The following is a 17,281-nucleotide window of genomic DNA, read 5'->3' as shown; positions in this document are numbered from 1 at the left end:
CTGACATGAACATATTTCAGGCCTCACTGGCCTCTACCAGCATAGTTCTAAAATACTTGTGTGATGGGGTGTCCGCCCCACACTGGCTAGTAAGGGGTTAATACAACTGGGGAGGCCGTATGAAAAGCAGCCAATAGGAGAGGATCTGTGAGGAGCGGCCAATCAGGACCTGGCAGGTCCATAAAAAAGAGCCTCTGGGCAGAGGAGGGTCAGTAGCTGCCTAGAGCTTGAGGAGGGAGGACTGTCTGGAGTAGGTTGCAACCCTGTAGCACCTTGGACAGAGTGGTGTAGTCAGAAGCCTGGTCAGAAGAGAAGGAGCTCTGGATGGGCTGCTGAGACTGATGAGAGTGTTGTGCCCATGGGGAAGTGGCCCAGGGAAATGCAGTGATAGTAGTGGGCAGGCCCGGGAAACACCCTCCCCCCCCGGGGAAGTGGTAGGACAATTGACTGCAGTCACCACTGGAGAGGTGGCTGGACTAGGAGCTAAACTCCCTCGGAAGGGGGGGAAAACACAGATAGTGACATGGCCAGAGGGCTGAGCCACGAAGAGGACGTTGCAGTTTCGGACGCTGCGAGAGAGGTTACAATTGGACTGCGGAGAAGGAATGATGGTGTACAGACTGTGGATGGGAGTGTCAGCCTTGAGCTAATCCCCAGAATGACCAGGAGGAGGTGCCAGTCTGGTGGTGAGTGGCGTGCTCTGTGACAACTTGAATTATGATTTATTGACTCATTAAGGAGATTTCCGTGTTTATTTTTTAACCTTTGATTAATATACAATTTAAAGGAAAGCAAACTGACAAATTAACCCTGATATGCATACAGTAATAATCAGGTTGCTTCTTTCATAATATCCAAAACATGACAGATGTAGAAGTTAGCACTAACAATATAAAACATAATGGCGTAAATTGTCAGCTGCACCAGAACAGGGGCCAAACCGGCCCCTGAAGCAAGTTAGAGGAACCCAGTGGTTGCTTTAGTTTTCATTGGCCTTGAATGCCACCTAAGGGCCATTACACCAGAAAGAACTGCTTGAATAAACTGTGCTTTGGCTCCTCAAAATACCCTAGTTCTTCCAACACATCCCCTATGCTGGGTGCACGAGGCACTGATGTAGGGTTGGCCATGCTGGATTTATGCCAACTGAGGATTCCTTCATACCGGTGGAATCCTTTTAGAGCAGCTTTAAGGAGCAGCATAAAGGGATCTTAAGGTTGGTCAGAATCTGGTCCAGTATTTCTTAATATTTTGCATCACAAAATGGATTAACGAAATTAAGAAATAAATGGCAGTTCTGACGCTAAGAGGAAGTAGTTCTACAACAGTCAGGCCTACTAACCACAGAAGCAGAAGTCTTTCATTAGTTCCCGTTTTGGTTAATTGCTATGTTCACAAACTAATTAATAAAAAAGGAGCTCCATCAATCTCTATAGAAGCAGACATGAAATTCTAACACTACTGTAATTTAACACTCCATACTTTCATCATCAGATTAAAGATGTCCTTTCAGTTTAGGTGTTTTATTCCGTCTCCTTCCCTGAATTAACTACTGCAGGGACTGCAACCTTTTCCCCCTACAAATTTTGAGTCTAATTCCCATATTTTTCTCATAAAATCATAATAAAATGATAAACTACCCAATCATACTGCACAATTAATCCAAGGTCAAGTCAACTGTTGGATATAAGTCTTCAGTGTTTGTTCAGGTTAAACATGTGGGGGCTTTCTCCAGAAAGCGTGGTTTTTTTAAATTAATGTTTCTACCCCCACTATTGCAATGCACTCATTTTAAAATGTGTAAAGCAGCCTTTCATTATACACACAGCCAGATCTTGATCACTAGACCTATGCATTCTTTGACTCCGTACTGCTGGTGATTTGTTGATCTGAAGTCAATGTAGCTCTTAGGGCCTCAATAGGTTTTAGAGGGTCAGGTGCTTTTCTTCAGGAGTCGTAGCATATTCATTTTATGGTAAGCCCAGGCTGTGCCAGCCCATTGCTTAGATCTATAATTTCAGAGCAAAATATGAAATGGCCGTTTTTTTTTTTACTCCAGCCTGTGATGTATTCAGCTATCAAGCATTATTTAACTACTGAGATATATTTTGGACAAGTAAAAGTCAATGGAAATATGTATCAGCACTGAAATGATTCATTCTACAAGTTTATTCACATTTTAGACTTCATTTCACAGTGCAAAGCACTATGGATGCACGCATCAGAAAGTCTTAAAATTTCTCTTTTTTCCACCTGAAAGCCACTAACCTCTCCTTCTTGAAAATGTTTCCTGAGTTGCTTCAGCATGAGAGTGAGCTTCTTTGACTGCACTCCACTATAGGCCAGCAGCATGCCACCAAACTGACGCTCGGTGATCCGCCCATTCACAGAGTCATGCCGTTCAAACTGGAAGAGAAAGAAGATTAAAACAAAACACTAATATTAAAGCAATTCTGCTTTAATAGGAAGCTGATATTTTATTCAAGAGGTGCACAACATTTACTGTAATGCTAAGCTAAGTGTGGTTGACAGTATTTCCAGAAGCAGCTCTAACTGTGCTCAACATCCCCTCTTCACCAATGTCAGCGATTATTTATTTTACACACACATCCCAGTACTTGGACACATCTCAATACTTGGACAACCATTTAGGAATTTCCTTTATCATGACCAACTTGTTCCATATACAGGGGGACAGCATTTGTGGGATTGGTCTCCAACAAGTATTGATTACAACCCAGAATGGACATTTCTAAATGAAAGTAAGCTAGATTTTCACTTAAAGGCAGTTCAGAAATGGTATAAAACTTGCAATCGGAAAATACAAGCCACACACTCCAGGCCACAGAAGTGCGACTGTGTCATGCAGAGAACAAGCCGCTGTCAGTAACCCCTTCTCAGGGCTCAGTCCTGCACAGATCCTTGAATAAAACACAGTAAGCATGACTTAAAAAAAACAACAGTGGGGAGAAACATGGCTGACAAGAGGCTTGGTGGTCACTAAATCAGGAAGGGAAAATCCCCAAGCTCTATGTAGGGATTGTCAGTGAGAGAAGACTCCTTCCCTTGCTCTTGATTTCCCCTGACAACTGCCAAGTTTTGGTAAACTCTTCATTCAACAGCCGCCAATCTCTAGCCTCTGAGAGACTTACAAAGATTGTTGGGGGACACTTCCAGCCCAACTTCCCTTCACAAGCCTTTCAGAGGGGGAAAAAAGTTGTTTTTCCATTGAATAGCCCTCTTAGTGATCAGGTTAGATGCTAACATCAATCTCTGCTAGTAAAAAGGCTAGAGACTTACTACAGCAAAAATAAATAAATACAAAAACAAATCACAAATAGTCAAGGATCTAACATGACATTTGCAAATCATCAATCAGTCTGTTTAACTCTGCTTATAGGTTGTACCTCTTCACCCTCACCCATTGTTAGTGTTGTCCATTTAGATTCTAAGCTCTTTGGCCAGGGACTATTACTTCATTTGTGGATAGTGCCTAACACAAGGGGGCCCCAATCTCAGTTGCTCCCTAGGCACTATCATTAAAAAAAAAAAAGGAAAAAAAGAAATGAAAGCTCACAAAAAGAAGTGAAAGCTCACTATCAACACTTTAACATCTTCTATCAAGTTTGCCAGAGCAGATATAAGAAAGCCAACAGATACCATCCCTTAACTACCTAGCCCCATAAACAACCACCCCCATCAAGCTCCTGTCTCCCTACAAGCCGACATAAATAAACAGCCTTGCAACATGACCTGAAGGTCAACAAGCTCAAACTATTTTGGACCAAGGGATGTGTATGAGTGTTCTTTACTTAAACTACCTAACAAGTAGGCAGCTTGTAAACAAGCCATTACAATTTGCATGATAATGAAAAGAGCTGAGTAAATACTTCATAGTGAATAATTTACTTGATCAATTTCACTGCTTTTCTTCCCCCTGTTCATGAACTGTATGGAGAGATTCAAATTTTATTTGAAAATCGCAAAGTAGTTATTGGTCTGCAGATTGACATAAGACATTGGTTGCGAGTACTCAACATTCAAAATTTGAACTGTTTGGATGGAACACATAGGCCATGCACTAGGATTCAGTTTCCTGATTGGGTATGAGAACTTTGGGGTTTCTGATGTGAATGACTCATGGATTATGAATTCCATAGTTTGTTCCCTGTACTGTTTAGTCAAAATTAACTATCATAGCAAAATTTCTGACCTTTGAAGATTCAATTTTTGGAAGGAAATTAAACAACTATGTCTAGTCCCAAGATGCCAAAAAATACATATATTTAAAAAAAAATACCAATTTGATCGTCAGTCTTTTTCTCTGAGTTTAAATGGTGTGTGCAAAATCTGGGAAGTCATGCAACCTCTTAACTGTAGTTTGCTAAAGAATCCCACTTATTCTGTACCCAAAACACTGAACTCTTTCCTTCTCATTTGCTGTAGGAAAAATCCTATCAAAGTCAGAGGAAAAATACAGTCTTCATTAACATCAGAGGTAAGGAACTTAACCCGTTTCTTTGGTGTTTCTGAGGAATATGGAAAAATGTTACAATACTTTAAGGCATAAATTTCACATCCAATGTAATTTTAAAACCAGCAGCAAGGTTTTCTAGTGGAGACTCTCCGTTTGCCTTTCAATTAACCCCCAAACATGCAAATCAGTATTTTTACTCATGTTCTTTAAAGACCTCAATTTTGCAGGAATGTGAGACATTATCTTTTATTAGCACACCTGAAAGGGCTTTAAAATTTTCAAGCTCAGTTTATAATTAGTGACCTTTCTCAGATAAATTTAAAATAAGTGTAATGTACATTATTTATTTCCCCTACCCCACTTTAACAACTTGATGAGGAATTTATTCATTTTCTATCTTCATGCCCTTAACAGGATTAAGAACTGTACCCAGACAAGTTTCATCAGTACCAGCTACATCTGGGTTGTACTTTTTTGCAACTGACCAGGAATTAGAGACTGTACTAGAATATTAGTTGTGATAGTACTTCAGCTCCGAAGGGAAACAAACAACTCTCCCCCACAACCTCTCCTCGGCATTCCTCCACTCTCAAGCTGTCTCACCTCAAGCTTTTTGGTGCCATTTTTTGGTTAGGTTAACCAAAGACCCAAAGTCAGCCTTTCACCAGGAACCACTTAATCATGGGTCCCCAGTCAGAAGAAGTGTATCAGCCAGCAAGGCCATCTTGCTCTATCCCCATTTTAGGATATGATCCTCAAGTATTTTCATATGCTCAAGGGTAATTACCATATCGTGATCACAGACATGATCACAGATCCCCCCCCCCTCCTCCCCCATGCTAGGATCTCCATCTCTCCTTAATGAGATGTCCCTTAGTAGCAGAGAGACTACTCAATACTCAAATACACTGGATAGATTAAAGACAAAGCTATAATTTTCACTCAATTTCAATGGATTTATTGGTTCTAAGACAGTCCTATTGAGAGTGAATGACAGCAAGGGTGCATGCAAGAAGTGGGATTACTTTAAAAATATTTGTCAAGTTACACTATCTGAGATGCAAATATAGACACAAACAGTGTCACTTTAAAATGTGTTAGCTGCTTGTGGTCAATTTAGCCTAGACACAGCCCTACAGATTCTTTGGCACTGCAGAGAGCAAAGATTTCTGAGACAGAAAAATCACAGGAGCTTTTACAACTTAATCAACTATCAATGAAATGAGATAAAACAGGATGGAAAAGCACTTATGGAATCAAAGTCTAACCTTCATTGCTGGCATTTAATAAAATTAACAGTCTTTAAAGTACAAGAATCTCATCAGTTCGTAACTGGTGGATCCCAAAGGTGTATCAGCATAATTTGATTGCTGGTGCCCATAATCCTGCAAAAATTTGTCAAAAAATGAAATAAGTGCAGCATTATGAGTTGAATGACTCAAACAAGAGGCAGAGGAGCATTTAGTACAAAAACAATTCCCCCATCCCATTGTGATGCCCCAGCCTGTACCAAACTGTGAGGTTACAACTACAATGGTGGTGTATTGAAGAATGAATCAAAGGTCAGGTGAAAAATAGGGTTTTTTACATTTTATTTACAGCATGGTTTGGGATTTTTTTTAAAAAACTACCATCCTTTTTGTTTTTTTAATACAAAGACCACTTCAGAGAAATACCTCTTACCTTTAAGAAGTAAAATAATATATTCAAGGGGGAGTGTTGGGAACACAGCTCATCATTATCCCTCATTATGGACCCAAATTTCGTTCCCATTTTTAATTTCTATAAATCATCAGCAATGATCAGTCATAAAACTTTATCTAAAGTTATTCATGTGAAAGTATTAATTCACATTATTTCAGGCTTTTTTATTCTCTTTATGTTCCTTATTTTTCTTCCATATTGTACTTTTAAAATTAATGTCCCTTACCTATTCTGGACAAATTGATTTAATACCTCCACATCCACCAATCAATTACTGTACCTGCAGCAACTCTTACTGCATAAGTTAACAGAAATATTCACCAATACATCTTCATGCTGTCTTTAAATACTAGCTAACTGAGTTTCCAAAACTAACAAGAATCATTTAAAGCTCGGAATGAGAAAAGTAAGCCCTCGCTCTTAGTTTTAATCCACGGAACAATGAAGTGATGTCAAGAATGTAGTTATTTTTCCAAACTCTCACTCATCTGGTTTAAGTTATATTTAAATTACTTATGAAAGGGATATACAGTATACAATATCTAAAAAGATATAGAGTGAGAAAATGGAAACAAAAGGATAAAGAGAAAAAAAGGAAATAAGTATATACAAATGCCTGAGATCTGTTGCTAATCACAACTGATCATACATGGGACTTAAAAGAAAGTGGAGTTGCTAAAGATAGTACCACAATATGATGCAGAGAAAACTTAACAGAAGATCAAAATGTTCTCCATTGTCCTTTATGCTTCAGAGGAAGACAAAAAAATCAAACCCTAGAATACACCTGGCAAACTGTGCACGGGGGGGAAAAAATCCTTCCTGACCACTACAGGTGACCAATGAATGCCATGAAGGATGAGGCTTTGATTGTAGTCATTATCTTAATACAGAGCTGCAACTGTTATGAACAGGTTGAGGGCAATGCTGAGCTACCTCTTTTCTCCATGGCCCGTGAAAGAAGGGAACAAACAGGTGTATTCACTGATTTAGATACTCCAAAGCCAGAAGGGACCACCACAACCAGCCAGCCGGACCCCTCACATGTACAAGGCCATAGAATTTGTCCTAGAAGCTCCATTAAAGCATATAGAATCATACAAACATAGGGCTTCCAGGGACCTTGAGAAGTCATCAAGTCCAGCCCCCTGCACAGTGGCAGCACCAAGGACACCTAGACCATCCCTGACAGGTGTTTGTCCAACCTGTTTCTAAAAACCTCCTATGATTCCACAATCTCCCTTGGAACCCTATTCCAAAGCTTAACTACCCTTATAGTTAGAAAGATTTTCCTAATATTTAACCTAAATCTCCCTTGCTGCAGATTAATCCTATTACTTCCTGTCCTATCTTCAGTGGACAAGGAGACCAATTGATCACAATCCTCTTTGTAACAAACCTTAACATATTAGAAGACTTATCAGGTTTCCCCTCAGTCTTTTCTCAAGACTAAACAAGCCCAGTTTTTAACCTTTCTTCATAAGTCAGGTTTTCTAAATCTTTTACTATTTTTGTTGCTCTCTAGACACTCTCTAGTTTGTCCATATCTTTCCTAACATTTGGCGCCCATAATTGGACACAGTACTGCAGCTGATGCCTTACCAGTGCCAAGTAGAGCAGGACAATTACCACCCATGTCTTACATTCAACATTCCTGTTAATACACCTGAGAACAACATTAGCCTTTTTTGCAGCTCCATCACATTATTGGCCCATATTCAATTTTTGATCCACTATAATCAGCAGATCGTTTTCAGCAGCACCATCATCTAACCAGTTATTTCCCATTTTGTAGTTTTACATTTGATTTTTGCTTCCTAAGTGAAGTACTTTGCACTTTTCTTTACTGAATTTCATCTTCTTGATTTCACACCAATTCACCAGTATGTCAAGGTTGTTTTGTATTCTAACCCTGATCTCTAATGTGCTTGTAACTCCTCCCAGCTTGGTGTCTGTGACAGTCTATAACCTCATGTTCATCTTTTTTACAAGACTATGATACATTTCATACAAAGTATGCCTTGTGAGGTATCATTTGAAAACTCATAATTTGCTGATCATTATTGTCCTGGAAAAATGTGTGGCAACCTTGTATGGAAAGTTATAAAATTCTACTGCATAAGATACATTTCTAGTCTGGGGAAACAGCTTCAACCTAGGGCCCCAGAGACAAAACACTAGCCAATACCTCAGCCCGGTGTCAATATAATCAAATGGACTGTCACCTGGTGAAGCGGCCATTCTTTTGCAGGAAGAAGGCTGTGACCAAGAAATTTACATCTTGGCAATAGAACAACTGGAGGTTCCTGTGCAAACAGATTTTCTGTCACCTGAACCTCAGCTGGAGATGATTCAGAAAGCAGAGATCTGCTATCAGAAAGGGGAGCAAACTCCTCATGTTATCTCTTCTCTCTTTCTCTCTGCCCACAACATCCACAATGCCTGAAGGACAAGGACAAGGATCACTGGACTGGGGGATGGGTCCTGGTTGAAAGGCATCGAACCAGTAAGACTGTAAGAGCATGTGGTGAGAGATACATTTTGCTTTCAATTCACTTAGCTTGTTAAGTTAGGTATTAATTTATGTTTTATCTTTTATTTCTTTGTAACCAATTCTGACTTTTATGTTTCATTACTTGTAATCACAAAATCTTTCTGTAGTTAATAAATTTGTTTGATCTAAACCAGTGTGTTTGTACTGAAGTGTTTGGGAACTTCATTTGGGATAACAATATTTGTGCATGTCATTTCTATGAATAAAATGACAGACTTTGAGCTTGTTTTGTCCAGAAGGAAAGAGCTGGGCAGTACAAGACGCTCAATTCTCGGGATAAGTCTGGGACTGGGAATTTGCTGATGTTGCTCTGTAATATAATTAATGGGTGGCTGGCTGGCTATAGTACTCATACAGTATAACGTGGGTGATTTATGTGCTGGAGGCGGTGTATGAGCTGGCCAGGAGTGAGATTACTCCTGTGATTACTCTCACAGTGAAACATGTTGGAGACTTGAGGGGATGCAGCTGTTCAACAGGCCAGATTGTACCCTGGGGAAAGTCACAGTGTTATCTGCAAATTTTATAAGCGGACTCTCCACTCCATACTCCAAGTCATTAATGAAAATATTGGATAGTACCAGACCCAGGACTGACACGTGTGGGACCTCACTAGATACGGCCTCCCATTTTGATAAGCGAACCATTCATAACTATTCTTTGAGTACGGCCTTTCAACCAGTTGTGCATCCACCTTAGAGTAATTTCATTTCTAGACCACCTTTCCCTAGTTTGCTTATGAGAATGTCATGTGGGACACACCTTTTAGCTAGATTTCTAATCTTGCCTTAAAGACTCCAACCAATGGGAAGTCCACTGCCTGCTCAGGTAAGTTGCCCCAATGTTTGTATTATCCTCACTGCTACAAAACTGCATCTTATTTCAAAGGTTGAATTTGTCTACTTTCAACTTCCAGCAACTGGATCTTGTTATGCTTCTCAGCTAGACTGAAGGATCTCCCACTACCAGATATCTTTTACAAGTGTAAATATCGATAGACAGTAATCAAGTCAACTCTCTTTTTGATAAGATGATTAAGTTGAGTGACTTAAGGCTCATACTGGACGGCTTGTTTTACAGCCCCTGAATCATTGTGGCCTTCCTTTGACATCTTTCTAGTATTTCCACATCCTTCTTGAAATGTGGACACTAGAAATGGACACAGTACTCTACTAACAGTCTTACCAATGCTATGTATGGCAGCAAGATCACTTTCCTACTTCTGCATGACATTCCTCTTTTTAAATATCCAAGGATTGCATTAGCCCTTTTTGCCATAACATTGCACTGAGAACTCATGGCAAGACAATTATCTACAATGACCCCTAAGTCTTTCTCCAAGTCACTGCTTTTCCAAGACAGTCCTCCCACCCTACAGGTATAGCTTGCGTTCTTGGTTCCTAGGTACATTATCTTGCATCTGGCTGTATTAAAATACAGTTTGTTGGATTGTGACCATTTAGCCGGCAATTCAGATAGTTAACAGCAACCTTTTCTCCTCGTTATTTACTATCCCACCAGTCTTTTTATCATCAGCAAACTTTACAAGCAGAGAGTTTATATTACCATCTAGATTGCTGATAAAATATTAAATAGCACTGGAACAAGAACCAGTCCCTGCGAGGCCCTGCTAGAAACAGCCCTGCTTATTGATGCCTTCCCCTTAACAACTACATTTTGAGATCTGTCAGTGTGCCTGCTTTTAATCCATCTAATGTGTGCCCTGTTAGTTACATATAATGCAAGTTTTTAAATCAAAATATCATGTGCTACTTAGTCAAATTCCTTGGAGAAATTTTAACTGTATCCAACACAGTTGCCTTTATCAACTAGACCTATAATATTGTCAGAAAAAGAAAATAGGTTTGCTTGACAAGACCTACATTCTATGAAACACTGATTATGTTTTTAGCTTCTAATTCTTTGTTGATAAGAATCCTGAATTAACTGTCCCATTATTTTGCTCAGGATAGATATCAGGCTAACCGGTCTATAGTTCCTTGGATCATCCCTTTTACAATGTTGGTTCTACATTAGCAGTTTTCCCAGTTCCTTTGGAATCTCCCCAGCCTTCCAAGATTGGTTAAAAATTAACATTAGTGGTTAAAAATGTGTCAATTCTAGTATGAAAAATCCCAGAACAATTGCCTGCTGTGTTCATCAAAATACAAAAGTGCTGTTTTTTTTACCTTCATAACTGGTAAGCTGCATGCATTGTGCACTTAAATTTGAAATTTGTACTTTGTAATTGACATGGGGTAACAAGAAATCCTAGATTACACAGAATACGTCAGAATTCTATTGGTCTGTAAAACAGGAAAGATCTTCACCATGTATGTGAACCCTTCTAATTCCTGTGGTTGGCTAATACTGATGCTTCATCATACAGACCCAAGGCTTAAAAGTGAACTGCAAAGGAAAAGTTATTGGGTTTGTGCCTTTTTTGCTTTTGTGGAGTAAGGGTGGCTTGTATGTTATTAAATCTTCCCTCCATCCTCAAAATTGGGTTTCAAGTCTTGTTCTCCCTGCATTTGCTTGATGCCTCTGGAGGAGATGAAAGGGGATTGGTTGGGAGCTCTCAATCCTAGCTAAAGGAACGTGCTAAGTCTATTATGGATTTTCTTCCAATATTCCTTTGGTGTTTGAGGTAAATAGGTAATTTAAGAGCCCAGAGAGTTTTAAACAATCTGAATAAAAATAACTTCCCCTTCTCAATTAAGCAGGTTTCTCTTCCTTCATATCTGTGATGTTATAAATCATGCTAGTTCTCCAATCATTCACAAAATCTTTCAGGAAAAACAGTGTAGAGAACACCAGAAATTCTAATACAACCAAAAAGTTTTCTTTAAAGGATTTTTTAATATATGATAAAGAAAAAAAGACAAGTTTAATGATTCCCCCCCCCCGCCCCAATCAAGAGTCAATCTTTAAGACCTAAAGTGTCATGGGGGCAGGCAGTGTAAGAAGGGGATAGCATCTGGTTAGTTGTGGGAAAGTGCAGTTGTAGTTTATTTCTCTAGTAAGAAAGAACTGACATGGGCATGAGGAAACTGGGGAGGGAGAGCTCTGTGCACTGGGATTGTTGCTTAGGGCCCTAAACTACAAATCCTATTCCTTTTAACGCAAGGGACAAAAACGTACCCAATGCACCTTGAGCTCAAAAGGACTAGCCCTTAAAAAACTCAATCTTTAGAAAAATGCTGCCAAAGGAACTAAAAAACATGATTGATTTCCTGCTATTCTGGATTGCCATGTTGGTTAGTTTTCCACCTTTTGAAAAATGTCAAATGTTTAGATGCTGTGTGACTTTGTTCTGAAATCGGTTCCTTCTGACATTTCATGACTAACAACATATTTCAAGTTATAAATCAAGACTTGGGACCCATTTATTTGTCCTATCATACACTCAACATTTAAAATGCAAATAATTATTTTATAATGCAAGCTGCAACATGTAGCATGAAATATGTTAGAGAAGTGCAGTACTAATCATTATCTCCAGAACAGTTTTCAGTATTAACCACTTGGTGAAAGCAGTGGCTAGTGTACATATCCATTAATAAGACTACAAGAAATCGTACATATTGTTCTAAGTGCCTCTCCCCCAAACCAAGGTGTGTGGGGCACTGTAAAAATAAAGACAAACACTTAAAATATGATAGTCACATTATTGTGACAATTAGTAAATGTCAATTCATTGTGTGATAGGAAATACAAACCTCCTCTGTCCAAAAGGTTAAGCAAAGCTAGGCATAATGTCACATTTTTGAACCCTGAGCAGCATCACTTCATTGTTCAAACATCAATATTGATTAACAAGGCCCATGCTATTATTAAGAAGAATTTAACTATACATTATATTAGTATGTGATGAAGATTTTCCATTATATTAATGCAGACTCCATGAGGTGACTTGTTTTTTTAAATACCACACATAGAAGGGGGAAGAGTTAATGGAGATCTAGATTTTCAGCAGTTGTACTGGAATGGAAAGGACCAGAAATGTGGTCAGGGGAATTCTGCTCCATTCCCTCCATCTCAGAAGCAAATTGTATTTATGCATTTTGAGCCTTCTGGTTTACAGTTTACCTCTTCAGGGGTATGTGACAGTGAAAGCCAGCCAGCAAGCCAGACTTTGCAGAAGATTCTAAGGCACCATTACTCTTTACTTAGTAGCATGAGACATGCGCAGATCTATACTAAATAATAAAGACACACATGCATTTCCCTGCCTCAAAGTCCTCACGACTCTGGAGTTTTGTACTTGGGCAGAGCCCTCTGGGGCATCCAGGATCCTTCCCTTGCAGCTCACAAATTCTCCTCAGAGCCACGGAACCTCTCCAGTTCAGCTTGCATCCTCTGACATTGGCTGGTCCTGCCGTAAAAGCCGGACACTCCCAGGCCCATTGAAACCATGCCTGTCTTTTCCCCTTTCACAGTCTACATGTTTTTATGAAGTCTGATATGAAAGGTAGATTAATCTTCAAAATCTGACCTACTGGTAATTTCCCCATCTGAGAATTAAAAAGCATAGTTCCTCCCACGAATCTGACTGGTAGAAAAAACTGTCAGCTATGTGGTAATAAATTAGGAAGCCTAAAGAAGAAAACATGAAATTTCATTCCATTTTAAAGTCAACTATTGTATGCAGGATGAGGCAATATAGGGTGAGGGAAACCAGTAGGTACGTGGAAATATTCTGTTTTCTCACATACCTTCTCTCAGCTCAATAAACTCTTGTAGCAAGACAATTGGAGGAATTGACCAGAGAACTTTGGGTCCTTCTCTCTTCACTTCCAGGTTTAATTGTTTTTTGCTTGCCCCAGTTTGTATGTGAAAAATCAAACATCACTCTGAAATTATACAAACTAAATCAATTCAAAAAACAATAAAATGAAAAATCTCTCAGAGCACTGGAGATACCTAAATATGAACACAGAGATTATGAATACCGTTTCTTCTTCTTCTCTTCTGCTGCCACCAGCTGTAACACTTCCTCTTGCCAGGAAATAAGAAAACTCTAATGGCTATATAACCATCTGTCACAGACAGCAGGGTACATTCCTTTGGGATCTTACTCACTCTTAAACAGTGGGGGAGGTGAAGAGTACAAATTATACCTTAGATTTAAGTCTTCTAGATAGTTTATATACTAAATACACAGGCCCAGACTACTGCATTTCAGGCATTAGAAAAACTGGGGAAATATGGAATAATCCTTTAATTCACATACAACCAAGAGGTGTGGGTGGGAGTGTGTTTCTCTACAATTATACCTAAGTAAATATGGACTTGTATTTTTTTAAATTAAGACAATTAACTGCCATTTAAAGTTCAAAGTAAATGGGGCAAAATATATTGCTTTGATTGTGATACATGCAAGCACTGCATAAAAGCATTTTAATCTTAAGTAAAATTTGCTAGTTGTCTATTTTCCCCTCAGGATAGTCCTCCTTCAGGAAGGCTCAAATACTATGAGTTTCTCAAGGGAAGGTTCTTCATTTCAGCCACTTCTCCTCCTTTTTAACTATACCTTAACAACAGTGTAAAAAACCAGCTACCATAAAACTCACTCTTGAGATCCATTCTCCTCTGAGATTTTAAGTACAAAGAACTATTTAGAGATCAAGAACAGTGCATCTTCATTGGTTCTTCTGCATCACTGAAATCCAAACAGATTGAACTTCTTGGAAATAAAGCACACAAAAAGAGCCAGCATTTGCTGGGGAAGGAGGCTGGTGAGCTAACAGTCAGGAAGTGGTACAACAATATTCTGTTAAAACTTAATAATATTTTCTTAGTCTCTAAGCTTGGAAAAATTTATTTCCGCATGGATTTTGTCCTTCTCCGACTAACTGAATTTTTGACCTATATTATGGAATGGCACTTTTGTTTTGTATTAAAAAAAAGAGAGAGAAAGATTTACATTAGTTTACTTTCTTTTTTTACGTACTAGCATTGTAAACATGGTCAAAAATGTCAGCAGACCTCTGGATATAGGATTTGTTAACTTATGCTTTTCTTAAGTAAACAGAAAAGAAGCAGCACAGAACACTGCTAAGTGTACATAAACAGTGATTACTGTTTTTAATATTTCTCATTTCCAAGTTGGTGGATTTTTGAAATATAGACCTTTAGAATCCAGAACCATTTAAATGATTTGGGTCTAAAATTTATTCTGTGTTCCATTAAGTGACCTGGTAATTCTTCTTACCCATAGGAAATGAGAGATGTTACAAAAAATAACCAAAAACAAAAACAAGAATATAAATCTCGGTTCCTCTAAAAGAGATACTGTAGAAAGACACACAGACATCTGAGTGGCTCACGGATCTTACTCCATTAACACCAACTAGATATGGCCATTCAGAGGGTAAATATTTAAACCAAAACGATCTTCACCAAAAGAATGAAGAACCTGCATAAAGGAAGCAGCAAGCACACATACCGTTGTAATGTAACATAGCATGATGCAAACAGACATCTTGGATTTTTTTTAAGACAACACACACCCACACAAAAGATGCCTCTTCCAAGGTGTTTGCTGATTACCTGCCAACTTCAATTCCATAAAAATAGCTAAATATAAAATACGTTTTGCAGCAGGGGAACCCAAGCAGCGATTGCCTTCAGCCAGCAAGTTCCAAGAATCCCATATTGGCTGAAGCAGTGACTCAGGATAATACATGTTCATAGAAGACAGATTTACACGCACCCCTTTATTCTGAGTTAACACTACCAGATTCCTCTATCCACCATCAATTGCTGCACTTTGATTACAGATGACCTCCTACAAGACAACACCAATTTTCTCCCACCAGAGGCAAATTACATAAACATGTTCAGCTGTTCCAATGAAAAATATCAAAAATGCTTAGTTACTCTTGGCTCCAGAGAGGTTCTATCCTGCCAATATAATTTTTTTGCCTTTTTAAATAAAGCACTTTGAGATCAGAAGCATCATATCAGAAGTATTATTTAGATTGATGATTTCTATTCAGAAGCATGAATAATTTCCTATCCCCAGTGATATACAATAAGAAGATCAGAATCTGATTTGAAGAAACACTTGCCCAACTCATATCACAACAGACTGCAAAAAAGCAGTTTGTCCAAACAGAGCTTTAGATGCTCTGTTTAAAGAGAGACATAGAGGGGACTTCCCAAAGGTTCTAAGCTCAACACAGCAGGGTGGGTTTGACGGACAGCTGATTTAATTTATTTTCATTGCTGTCAATACAAAAAGGAGGGGAAAAAGAAAGAACTCAAGCAATGTTACTATGAGACAGACTTGGAGGGCTATCAAAATGGCAGTTGACTTCAGTGCTACACTGATCAGTAACAGCTAAGAAAACAAATGCAATGCAGAGTGAAGAAACAAAATTCCTTAAGACATCCATGGGATTATCACTAGGCAATGGGCTTCCCAAGCTGTCACTTTTCATACTGTATCAGAGTGCATAAATGAAGTATTTTTCAGGGTCTCCAATGACATAATGATGTCACAACAGGACATTACAGATCACTACACATCTGAATGTAAATTTAAAAACAATTTTTCATTAAACATTTAGGAGGTCCCATTACCAACCATAGCATCTAAGTGCTCCTTAACAAAATGTAAAGACAGCCAGACTCTCCAGTTTGCTCAGGCCACTGTGTGCTTAATACACAAAACTGGCTGGAAACAACCAGTGGAGAAGTTCCTCTGTCCACGAGAGCTTTGTCAGTACATGCTGCTAGCTACCCTAGCCTCCCTTGCACATTGGGAATGGGACTTGGCAGGAGGCATTTTGGAGTGGAACTAAGCCCTGTCCTCCAGTGATGCAAAGAACGTCTGTCCCTATACAGCCCTAATTTGCACCAGAGCCAGGCAGCCCTGCATTAGGGAGCTGCAATTAGCTCCCCTAAGTCCCCCCCCACCGTTTTTCACTGTGTCAAGGGCAACTTAGATGGAGTGGAGAATCAAGACCATAGTATTTACCCAAAATAGAGAGCACATTCTCTGCACACTCCACCTTTACTCTCTATAGAATTGGGCTGTACTAACAAGGGAAAAATTTCCAGAGGGATACCAGCATCTGGATAAGAATAAGACAACCAGTGGAGAGATCCACTCTGTGCAAGTGCCTTCACTAGGAAAAAAGGCTGTTTTAACATGAGGTGACTATTATGAGGTAAACTCCTATTGAAGACAAGTCAATTTGTACTTTTAACACAAGTAGACAGGCTGAGGTAAAGATTATGGGGAAGCTGGGGGTTTACCTCAGCCTGCTAACATGTTAGAACTACAAACTACCGTGTCTTTATTAGGCATTTCCCTCCTGTTAGTTACCAGGTATTGGCTCACACAAAGACACACCTTTTTTCCCTACTGAAAACAAGGCCTGAGCAATTGCCTGAGGAAGCAAATTCCTAACAGGACGAGGAGCTACTGAGAGGGCCCTTTCCCTGGCTCCAGGGAGCTCAGCTCTGGGGACCAATAGCTGAAGCTTCCCCTAGGGTTACCATATGTCCGGGTTTCCCCGGACATGTCCGGCTTTTGG

General features: G+C 39.2%; 1 protein-coding gene across 1 annotated transcript in view; it reads right to left on the bottom strand.

Moving 5' to 3' along the window:
• Positions 1 to 17,281, bottom strand: part of MICU1 (mitochondrial calcium uptake 1) — a 236,120-nt gene that overhangs the window by 37,325 nt on the left and 181,514 nt on the right. The window contains exon 10 of the mRNA XM_029911332.1: positions 2,269 to 2,406. Coding sequence (XP_029767192.1) covers positions 2,269 to 2,406 — 138 coding nt within the window. The remainder of the gene's footprint in view (positions 1 to 2,268; positions 2,407 to 17,281) is intronic.

Source organism: Terrapene carolina, unplaced genomic scaffold (genome assembly GCF_002925995.2).
Source record: "Terrapene carolina triunguis isolate 2854851 unplaced genomic scaffold, T_m_triunguis-2.0 Scaffold95, whole genome shotgun sequence".
NCBI classification, from domain to species: domain Eukaryota; kingdom Metazoa; phylum Chordata; order Testudines; family Emydidae; genus Terrapene; species Terrapene triunguis.
The sequence above is the reverse complement of the archived record's forward strand: the minus strand, read 5'-3'. Positions and strand labels throughout refer to the sequence as shown.